This window comes from Stegodyphus dumicola, chromosome 7, assembly GCF_044657685.1.
Source record: "Stegodyphus dumicola isolate Sdum_Otavi_A_Nest chromosome 7, ASM4465768v1".
Taxonomy (NCBI): Eukaryota; Metazoa; Arthropoda; class Arachnida; order Araneae; family Eresidae; genus Stegodyphus; species Stegodyphus dumicola.
Window position 1 is genome coordinate 20,647,324 of NC_140774.1, and position 12,203 is coordinate 20,659,526.

A 12,203-nucleotide genomic window follows, 5' to 3' on the forward strand; every position below is an offset into this window, starting at 1 on the left:
ACTTCCTTAAAGCACATTCTCAATCTGGAAACTTTTCAGAATCGGGCACTGTGTCTAATTACAGGTACAGTAAAAACAACTAATATTGATTACATGCAATTATGTACAAATAGCAGACCTGTTGGTGTGATTATCCGGGAGAGTGCTGTATTTCTCTGGGAGAAAAGTATCCAAAACCGAAGGATGGCTGTCGCTTAGGGATCAGGTTTCCTTTGGGTCTGATTTCTGAAGACAAAGTGCTTTTGTCCAAGAAGTTTATAAAGTTTGAACATTATTATTTTGAGGTAGACAAAGTGCTTTTGTCCAAGAAGTTTATAAAGTTTGAACATTATTATTTTGAGGTAGACAAAGTGCTTTTGTCCAAGAAGTTTATAAAGTTTGAACATTATTATTTTGAGGTTGAACATTTGTTATCTTGTAACACTATTGAAAACAAGGCATATCTCGGACTTGAACAAGACCTGTTTAAAACGAACACTAAGCTTTGGCATACGAAACTATACATTCTTGCGACTCTGAAGAAGAATGATTGCGAATGTATATCGATGGGAATGAATGATTCTAGAATGGGTGATTTCACCAACACCGGTCAGGCGCCAATTAATTGTGAGTTTGACTAAATAAGAGTCTAGTCATCCTCTGTTGAGTTCACCAGCGGCCAAGTCGCTGAACACTGGTAGTTTGGTCAGGGATTCGAATGCCTGCAAACGGGCTCGTGGTATGGGCCTTTGCGTGGTTTTTTTTCGTGTGCATCGTATGTATACTGCTCCCCCTCCCCCAAAAAAAGGACAGTGCTATATTTCCCGTTCTACTGGGCCGATTGACAAAATTCAAAATGCGTTTTTCATGTCTCGAAAGCGCGACTTAGGATATATATTAGATTTATACGTATATATAGCACTATTCTAACATAGGTATTTTGACACAAAATCGGACTTTTTCTGAAATAACATACCAATTTTTTTCCATATTTCGATTCTACGACTCAAATTATGCCAGAATACCAAATTTTGTAAAAATCGTACGAGTAGTTTTTAAAATATTACCTTTCAAAATTTTAGCTCCTCAGTGTTAACTGAATTTGGCAAATATTTATTAATATTTCTTTTTTATTAAACTTTTGTTATTCTTCCTTTCACATTTCGAAATTAGGTTCATTCCAAAGTTAGGTTTTTTTAGCAGTGTACAAACCAGTTTCCCTTAAAGGGTCATCCACGAAGGCGCCGATAGCCCTTGAGTGCTTTGTAATTAATAATCCAAACCCTCCTCCATCAATATGCAGAGTTTTTATATGAAACTATATAACGAATTTTGCTTAAAATATCTGTTATGATGATCATGAAATTCAACTAAACTAAATCAGTTTAGACAGCGAATACAGTTAACAATTGTAAGCTTTTATTTAGTTCATTTATAGTGTTTCTGTGGAATTTGTAGTGGAATTTTATCATTGGTTTTTAGCGTACTTCCCGATAGGCTGTTGAATTCAAATTTTGCACACACACTGCCTGTCGACGACACTGCAATGTAATGATGCAATTTGATCAAAATTTTATTAAATTAAGAAAGTCATTTTTCTTAAAATAATAAAATTTTTGGCTTCTATCTTCAATGAAATAAATTCAATCGTCAATGAATTTTATTTGTACTATCGGATAGAGAAGTAAACGAGGAATTTGAAATTAATATTGGAATAAAACAATTGGAAGTAAGAGTGATTAGCGTTTGCTGCAAATTGATTAGGGATCGGTGCTGATTTTTCAGTTAAATAATAAGTTGATTGATAAAGTGTCATAGATTAAAAAGATTCAAAAAAATCTGAAAGAATTCAGATTTTAACGTCGCATCAGAGGATTTGCTCAGGTTCTTTATGCCCTTGCTGAGCGTTGCAGGTTACTAATCTGCTCCTTCCAATAAAACGTTTTTAGTTTATCATTAGAGCTTCTGATAATGTCAGTGGTTGCCATACATTTGTTTTTGTACTTAGTTATTTTATTTCTTTGAAAACTAGTCGCTCGAACTGCCTGAAACAATTTTCATAAGCAAAATATTGATTTTAATCCAGTTGAGCTAGTGCCATTTCATAAAAATATTTGATATTTCTAATTAGCCATCTCGTGATTTAAATGCATTTTTATTGGAATTGATGAGATTTAAAAAGTAGAAAAAATATTAAGAACTGCGTTCATTGCTTTTCAATCACTCGGTTTGCTTCTCACTAACAGAAATATTAAATTCGAAAATTAAATATTTTGGGTATTGCGGAATGGCAACACGCTGGTAAGTATTTTGCTTGAGACAATGGCAACACATTACTTTCAGCTAGCCGAATTTGTGAATTAAAATAAAAAGATAAATATCATTTTGCAGAATGGCAGCAGTCTGCAGTGCTGGAGATAAAAAAACGTTTTATTTCGAGCAATGTGTGCACCAAAAAATCGTTAAATTTGTAAAAAATATGAAATAAATCAAAAACAAATTCTAAATTCAAAATTTGGGCTTCGAACTCGTTCATGTTGGGGGAGGAGGACTAGGTATATCTAGAATTCTATGGCTCTGGGTGCCGTAATTTTTCTACAGTGCAAGGAACATGCACATACATTCTTGATTATTTCATTTTTTTAAATAATACATCGCGATAAGATTTGGTGGCAACAGTTTGAAAAAAGATAAGTCAGTTTCAAGACTAGTATAGCTCTTCCAATGTTTAAAAATATTTTTAAAAATTAAAAGCTTTCATTTAAAATGATAAAAAACTAAAAGAAAAATAATTGTTACTTTCATTAGAACAAATATTTTAAAAATTATATCTGCAGATTTCATCTATAATTTTATATCATGAATAATGAAAGCGTGAAATACTCTGTTACTAGAATGTTTTAATCGGTCATTCTTATTAAACTACATAATTAATTTTTCTCCTTTTAGTTCATTAATTATTTTATGAATTTTAAATAAATTTTCTAAAAGCCTTTTGAGCATTCTTTTATTAGAATATGAATATCAGTTACACTCAGAATGCTTCTAAAAGCTTAAAAAATGCCCTCTTTTAGTTTTTATTGTAGGAACTGGGCTAAACATGCGATCACAATATGCAGTTTCTTAGACAAAATTAAAAACAATGTAAAGGACTAACGTACCTTTTCCAAACGAACAAAATTTGTGAGGCAAAGTCTTATCGTTTCAAAAGGAGCTGAAGTGGAACAAAGCCGATTTCGTAACTGGCTGTGAATAATCGAAATAACATTTATTCCAAGTAAACAAGTTTCTCAACGAAATCGACTTTTATCTAACGAAAGCACTTCTGAGCAAGTTCTGTCAAGATTTGATATATTGAATGTGTTAATTTTACTTCGTGTGTAATAATTTAGAAAATGCCGGAATACCGCATGGAAATTTTCGATGCATTAAAATTTATCTTAAAATTTTTGTCTTTCAGATATTGTGAAATGTTTGAGTATAGAACACAAATTAAATAAATATTTGGCATGCGTTAAAAGAAAATTTTTTATTAAATTTCATATATTCTATCATGTTTAAAAACGTTATGGATTAACCTGCTAATGTTATTCAGATATTTCTCATCATATCGCACAAATTTTTGGTTAAAAAAACACCCCTCCCCCATTTTTTTATCTGAAAGCTTTCAGATTTTATATTACGCCCAAAGGGGAGTTTTTTTAAAGTTTTGTGTGTTACCTTTATTAAATATCATGTTCTTTGCAGCTGCATGGGCGTTTCCGTGGTTTTTTCCATGTGGAACGCCCCGAGCCACCAGCGGTCGAGCGGTAAAGACGCTGAACACTGGTAGTTCCGTTTGAGGTTCGAATCCCGCGAACGGGCTGGCTGCATAGGCGTTTTCGTGGTTTTCCCCATGTGTAACGTGTATGCAAGCGAGTTTTCCTCAGAAAGTCCGCCGCGAAGGCATCCCTCCCTTTAGGCAGATAGCCCTCGTGTGCTTTGCCATAACTGAATAATCCAATCCATTCCCCATGTGTAACTTGCATACGAGCCAGTTTCCCTTAGAAAGTCCTCCACGAAGGCATTCCCCCTTTAGGCAGATAGCCCTCGTGTGCTTTGCCATAATTAAATAATCCAATCCAATCCATGTTCTTTGCACTTAAACCATAAAATTTAATTCAAGAGCAATATCACAAAATATTTAAAACAGCATATCTTTAGAATTTCCGGCACAGTCTCACGCGCCGGAAATAAAAAAATGTTTTTTCGTATGGTGTTGCCATTTCTCGCTTTCAAATCGTTAATCAGAAACTCGCAATTGCTTTACAAAATATGAAATAGATAATAAAACAAATTCCAAATTAGGGCAGCCAGTTGGCCATATTCGGGTGGAGACGTACGTTATTCAAAATCTGATGGCTCTAGGTAGCGTTGTTTTATCACAGTACGAGAAACATACATACATTTATGCAGATTCTTTATTACTTAATTTCTTTAAATATAATTCATGTCTCTAATATTTGGTGGCAACAATTTAAAAAGTGATTCGCCGTTTAAGGTTTAAGGTAAATCGACGCAAAATGCCAAAACGAAATTAATAGCCCTTCTGTGCAAATTCCCCCTTTGGTCTGAAAAAATTACAAATTTTTGTTTTACAAAATTAACCTATTTATCGAGGGGATTAATTGATTATTAATTTGGAGTACTGTTTATCTAATTCTTTCTTTCTATATAAATTTTAGAAAATCTTCTTAGCATAATAATTTTAATTTATTTAAAATTTAAGATTATATACCTCAGTATTCTAGTTGTAATAGATTTGACGCTAATTTTTTTTTTAACTATTAATTTCTGTAAGCATTTACATGATTACTTAAAAAAAAAAATCAAGTAAACTTTATATACTTTAGTACCGAATAATTGTTAATGAAAGATATTTCTATTTAAATTTATTTCCTCGAATTGTTTTAACTGAATTAACCGATCCCTCGAGGCATGTTGAAAATTACACCAAAAATTAAGAGTTTTGAAATTAAATATCCCGGTAAATTTTTGTCATATGGAAGTCAAACTTATTTTATTGTTTCATAAAGAGTATAAAACTTTCCCAAATGTAGGTACATGGAGGAGAGCGTACTGATTTCATTATTTGTCGAAAATTAATTTTTTTTTTAAAATTTTACATGAATATTTTCGTCATTGGAAATACGGCTAAGAATTGCGAAAATAAAGCTAGGTAATGACTTTTAAAACGGTATATATATATAGCATATACTTTTGGTATTGCCGACTGTAATAAAAAAAGAGGTGCAAACTAAATGTTATAGCAGTCCCCTATAGAAAATTTCAACGTTTTACTTCTAATCTTTTTTTGAGTTACGCGAGATACATACGTATGCACAGACGTCACGAAAAAAATCCATTTTTAATACATTTTACGATCTGTTTTGGAAAGTCCTTTATTCTATACGTATGTAAAGAAGTTACGCCAAAAAAAGTCAGCCCGCCAGCGGCCGAGCGGTAACGTCGCTGAACACTGGTAGTTCGGTCCGAGGTTCGAATCCCGCGAACGGGCTGGCTGCATGGGCGTTTTCGTGGTTTTCCCCATGTGTAACGTGTATACGAGCCAGTTTCCCTTAGAAAGTTCTCTACGATGGCATCTCTCTCTGAAGGCAGATAGCCCTCGAGTGCTTTGCCGTAATCTAATAAACCAAACCAAAAACCAAAAAAAGTCAAAATGGATTCGGGTATCGCCAAAATGGCTATTTCTATTGATGTACTTGTTTTGCGATTACAATACTTCCTTTACTTTGTAAAAGGAAGTAAAAGCATACACTTATTTGAATGAGTCGAACTAGTTTCATTTAGCGGATCGTCATTGATCTCTATTAAATCACGAAGAATGTTCCCCGAAACATTGTGGGAAAACAATGGTATATAGTCTCGCAACAATTTGAATACCTAGTCGGTCCTTTACACAAACGTGGTCACCTTGAAGCTCGAATTTTGAATTTCCAATCTCTTTTCTTCCTATTTGAATTCATATTAGTGTCATATTTTATGCGAATTTAAAGAACTTTTAAAAACTCGGATGAAAAACCTTTGTCTTCATTTTCCGCAAGGCGCAAGATATTTGTTTCAAATTAGAAAATTTTGCCATATAAAAGAGGTGTGTTGCCACTGCCCTTGTTAAAATATTTGTTTTCCTTGCGGCACTGTTGTCGTTCAGCCAAACATAAAATATTTAATTTTTGTTTCGAATATATTCCTTTATTAACTAGCTAAACAGTTTCTAAACGATAAACGCAGATTAATTTTGAATATTTTTCTTGTTTATAATTATTCTAGGACAAGAGAATGGTAATAACAGAGAACTCGTTTATTGCTTTTAAATGGCCTAGCTTGGTAATAATATATGATAGTAATAAAATTAAATATGTTATACTTTGCCGAATGTAAATACTGGCACTTGGAAAATAAACGTATTTTATTTAGTAATTTACTATTTAATAATCTAGCAGAGAAGATTCAATTGCAGTGAAAAAATCTTGCATTTTGTTGAATGTCAACAGACTCGAATGAAAAATGAAAACCCGCACTCGCAGTGGACAACATTTAAGGCCAATCAACATAAAATAATGTATGCAAAATAATAGCCCTTTAGGTCTGATAAATTTAACTCTTAGCGCTCCGTTACGGAGCCGTCCGTCATTTGTTCTGTAACTCCATAGGCTCCGCTGCGGAGCCCAATGTTTTTAGCATGATTAGGCTTAAGATATTACGGAATCGTCGGCGTTGGCAATTATCTGTAGTTAAAACGTGTTCAGTCTCGCTACTGTTACGATTTATTTTATGCTTAGCAACATGGAGAAAAATAATTATTGTGATGAGAATATAGAGTTGAATGATAGTGAAGATGTGTTTGATTTTTCATTGTTAGAAGATATTGTGGAAGACGATGTTGATTATAATTCTGACACTTCAAGTAGTGGTTCCGAAATTATATTACCAAAGAGACGACGAATGGTAGTTATTAAGCGAAGAGTTGCCGGAAGACTTAGATGAATGGCGCGATGTCACGGAAGAATTGGATATTTCGGATAGAATACATTTTAGTGTATCGCCAAAGGTCATTGGAACCACAAATTCCTACAAATATTGTACAGCCGACACAATATTTCAAATTATTTTTCACAAACGAACTGGTAAATGAAATTATAAAAGAAACCAACCATTACGTGGAAAATGTTCTAAAGAATAAAGAAATATCTAGTAATTCTATTTGGAAAACGTGGCGTGCGGTGGAAGAGGATGAGTTTTGGGCTTTTATCGGAGTTATTATCAATATGGGTACGATACCCCTGGCTAATATGCAGGATTATTAGTCAGTTTAAGGAGAATAGTCACATCCCTTTCTTTGGTAAAATATTTACAAGAAAGAGATTTATGCAGATATTCTGGATGCTGCATTCCGCTGCAAAAATGTGCCGGAATTGCTGGTAGGCAGTGGTACAAAAACGTGCGGAGCGCTAAGGGTTAATATTTTCCAGAGATCTATATTTTTATTGCCCAAATTTCAACATATTTTTACTTCCTTGTACGAAGTAAAGAATTGTTATTTCAAAAACTTTCGGGTGCCGTATTTCAACAAAAATATCCATTTTGACAGCTATCGAATACCATTTGACGATGCTTTTTGCGGGGATATCTGTACGTAAGGACTTTTACCTTAAGCGGGACTTATAATACCTTAAGCGGAATAAAGGACTTTTACCAAAGCGGGTTGCAAAAACGATTTAAATTTGATTCAGAAGAGACTTTTTCGTGACGTCTGTATCTCGCATAACTCAAAAACGCGTAGCCTCAGAAAGTTGAAATTTTGTATACTGGTCTGCTATAATATGTATTTGTGCATCTTAATTTTTAGTTGCGATCTGCCGTGCCAAAATTATATAATATATACCCACTTGGCTATGAGAGCTCAGTTTTTTATTCTTTTATGTTGGTATATAGCGCATGTGTTGCTTTAAAATGTTTGAATTATGTTGTTCTGATCTTCCGGTTCAGGTTTTTATGTCTTTAGTTAATCTGAATGCGATAATTGTATAATTATCAACAATTTTTAACTCCTTGACATACAAATAACATACGCGCCCGAAGAATGCCATTTAATTTGGCTCAACTGTGACAAGCTGCGTACTCATGTGCAAGCTTAGAAACAGAACGTTTTATTTAAAAATTTACATTGCTATATAAGACGATATACTGCGCGGAATTCGCCGAAGTCAGTTCTTGACGTCTGAGACGTCAAAGTTTACAATGGCACATGAAATTAGTGACGTCTCCTGGTCGTCATTGTATGTTCAAAAAGTCCTCTCAAGTGATTGATGGTAAAAAAAAAAGAGGGGCGGGAGAACCTCGGACCACCCCCCGGGGTGTTCTTCCTCAAAATCGGGGTGGAAAGTTTAACAGTTAGCTAGATTCAGCAATACCTCAATTACCTGTGGTACTACGGAGGTGCTGGCCTAGCTTCTACCTGTACCTGTATGTCAAGGGCTTAAAAGTTGTTTAACCCATTAACCGCCAAAACTACAAGGAATGTTTTTCTCATGAAAATAATAACGAATATTAAATTAAGCATTTATAACATAAATTTGCATTGAAAATAAAAAAAAAAAAAAAAAGCTCTTACCTGTGGAAAAAGCGAGTGTTGCGTTCGCGCAACGTCAGCGGAATAAGACTAAGGATGTTTAGCGAGTAGGATTGTACTCGTGTGATTTTTTTTTTTTTTTTTTTTTGAGTGGAGAGCAGGATTAATTTTTAGCTATGTAACGTTTTATAAATCTACAAATCACTTTACTTGTAATTAATTTAATATTAAAATATACATTGTATTTCTTTTACAAATACAGATTATTTCAATTGAAAGATTCAAGTATGAAAAGCTTGATTACAACCATGATGTAAAGCTACATTACATACTTTGCATCTATAAACAGTCTGGCTATGGTACTCTTTAGAACAAAGTCTTTTGTTATCAACGGCCTTTACGATAAAATGTCTACCATCTCCATGCAATGGTTTTTGAATGCTGAATTTACTAGGTCTTCCTGTTGCTGATCTATTTCTGGCTAATTCTACACTCTCAATAGGAGTTTTCAAAAGGAATAATGCATTCTCGCGTCTGAAATCTAAGAGACTTTATATTTCCAGTAGTAAAAAGTGGTGATATTTAGTAAGTTTAGATACGGTCTCACCTCGTATAATTTATCAGTATTGTCAATTTGACTATTGTCAAATGCAAGTTCTGCTTCATATTCCTGTACTGCAAACGTGACATCGATTCTCGTACAACAGGAACAGAAATGTTCTTATCAAAAGACCAATACATTTTTTCTTGAGGTAAAGAATGATATCCTGTAAGCAATACTATTCCAATAAATCTTCTCATATAGGCTTCAGATGCAATAAATCCTGGGCTTTTTTTTTTTTTTTTTTTTTTTTTTCTTTTCTGAGCGTATATATTTATCTGTTCAACGAGAAGAGAGTAAACCAAAAAGAAAATCGAAAATCTTTGCACTAGTTTTACCTTGTATTTTGTCTTTTATAATTTCTCCTTTAAATTTTTCTTCATGTTCTTACTGAGACATAACTAACAGTTCCTTTTCTATCCACTTCAAGATTTCAGTCTTCTGCTTTTTAAACTTTTTAGTATGACTATAACTGCTTTTAGAAGGCTGAGACTTAATTCTTACGTGAATTTCAACTTTCCCAGCAGTATCATTTGGTAAAATATCATTATCATTATTTAAAACATTGCCACTCCTTTCTTCTTCGTCACTAGTTTCTGCAATTTCTAGGGGAACAACAATAGCAGTTTCTTTCTGGTCATTATTAACATTATCATCATCTGTTTCTTCATCAAAAATCTTTGAAGGGCTTCTTCTAATGTAATATACCTCCTTCTAGGCATTTTTAAACAACCAGAACATGAATCAGAACATCGAATGGAATGAGTGAAAAAGGAGATCGACTACCCGTTTCCTGCTGACGTTGCGTCAGCGCAACACCTGTTTTTCCTTCCTTCCCAACACAAATATAAACATTTGACTGATGTAATGTTCTGATAAACGGTGACCTTGACTAAAAATAGATCACTCATAAAGACGGCGATACTTTCGTTAAATATTTTCAGTAAAAATACCGGTCGAAAATTTTGCTTAAAGTATGAGATTATTATAAACAAAATGATTGTTGAAGGAAAATATTTTTTTACAAAAATAATCTTCATAATATTCCCTACCCAAAATCATCTGCTGGTATAAAATATCTTAGGTAGTTATATTTATATACGCATTTATTTTGACCGTTGCGTCAACGCAACACCAGCGGCTAATGGGTTAACACGTTGAGCGCAGCGCCGAATTTCCTGTCCTTTCCGTTCAGCCGGCAGCGAGCTAAGTCGTATTTTTGTTTAGAATGTTTCAATACATTTCATTAAAACTAAATTTTATCACATTTCATTGAGACTATATTTATTTTTTAACTTTAATACTGTCGGTCCTGCGGATCGACTTCGGGGACCGACGCCGGCCACACGGAAATTTCACTGCCCGTCCCTAGGGACCGGCGCCACGCTCAACGTGTTAAGTGGGGTTAAGCCTAATTTTTTACCATAGCAGCCATTTGAAATTTAGCAGAATAGTGAATTAAGTCAGTTTGTGGACCTTCAATGTCTTTTTGCCGAGTGGGACCAAAAGTAAACTAATTTTGCGCAACGAAACATCTTTGCCGGCCGGCCGAATTGCTTGTTTTTGCGTAGAAACTCTAATTTTAATTGTAAAAATTGTTTTAACTGTATTTGATATTTTTCTACGTTTCATTTTTCAATAAAAACATTTTGGGGTTTTATGTATTTTTTCCTTTTTCGCGAATTGAAAACCGAATTCATTGAATGAGAAATATATCTCTAATGAAAATTCGAGGAAATAAGTTTAAACGAAATGCAAGAAAAAATGTGTAGAATTTAATATTCCGTACAAGGAAGTCGTGGTGTACACATCAGATTTTTTTGTGTATATAACTGTATTACTGTAATTCACATCCACCAAAGGTCGTTTTTCACGAACTTCTGCATTTACAATGATTTCATTTAAGGATAACTTTAATTATCAACGAATAAATAACATTACTTAAGATAAATCGGCTCGTGCCCCGACTTTCGATTAGAAGTGCCGGTCGACCGACCGAGATTAGAACGCCATAAACAAAAATTCTAGCAGGAAATCGGTTGGACTTGGAATTAGCTCCGCTGCGTGTTCCTTCCTATCGGTTTCCCTTCTTCCTTCTCGAAAAAAAGCCGAGTTGTTCCAACTTCCCCACTTCAGTTGACTTCAAAATATCACCTGACTGCTACTTTTGTCATGTGCTGCAACAACACCAGTTACGTAACTGAGACTTCGAAAATCTGTTACGCCTAAGTTCACTCCAGGTATTTTGGAGGTATAAGTTTTTTTGGCCAACTGACTAAGTGCGCCGCGACTGCGCTTCGAATCGGGTGCCAAACGATGTGCGGAAATTACATTTATCGTCTCCTTTCGTGGTACAGGATCCGAGCTGGCAAGGTTAGATGTTTTCACTTTTCTTTCTTGTTTTCTATCTTTTGTGTTTTTTAACCTCTGGTTTGTTTTGATCGAAAACGTGAGTGAATCTCCGGCGCAATTTTTGATTGCGCAGCTTATATAAAATATTTTTTGACGCAGTAATGAAACGTTTAAAAACACGACTATGGAATATTCATGCGCTTTAAACATGTAAATAATTCGTTTTTAGTGTCGCGTGTTGCGTGCGAATGTACTCGTTTTCTAATATCTTCGGCTCACCTTTTTTTGGACATTTGTGTTTACTTTCTCAGAGGAAATACTTTAATGGCGAAAAATTTCGGTTCCTATTCTTGCCGAGATATTTAATTTCAAAATTTTCAGTTTTGGATGTCATTTTCGACTTGCCTCGAGGAATCCGTTAAGTTAGAATAATTCGAAGAAATAATTTTAAATGAAGCGTAGCAGAAAATGTTAACAGTTCAACAGGCAATTCCACGTCAGATTTTTTTTTTTTTTTTTTTTGTATTAATATTTTTAGTTTTACTAATATAAGTTTTCAGAAACAAAATCGCCGATCCTAATGGTATAAAAGTTCTATTTTTAATGTGCGTGGATTGATTAATTATTGATGCAAAACTT

The 12,203-nt window shown here is 34.0% G+C and overlaps 1 protein-coding gene across 3 annotated transcripts in view; it reads left to right on the top strand.

The window, feature by feature from the left end:
- Positions 1 to 12,203, top strand: part of LOC118202694 (uncharacterized) — a 190,381-nt gene that overhangs the window by 128,323 nt on the left and 49,855 nt on the right. The window contains exon 1 of one of the 3 annotated variants that reach the window (XM_035374876.2): positions 11,383 to 11,585. The exons of the other annotated variants lie outside the window; for them this stretch is intronic. Within the exon in view, the coding sequence (XP_035230767.2) occupies positions 11,529 to 11,585 (57 nt within the window). The 5' untranslated portion in view covers positions 11,383 to 11,528. Of the gene's footprint in view, positions 1 to 11,382; positions 11,586 to 12,203 lie in introns of those variants that run through there. 3 annotated transcript variants of the gene reach the window in all.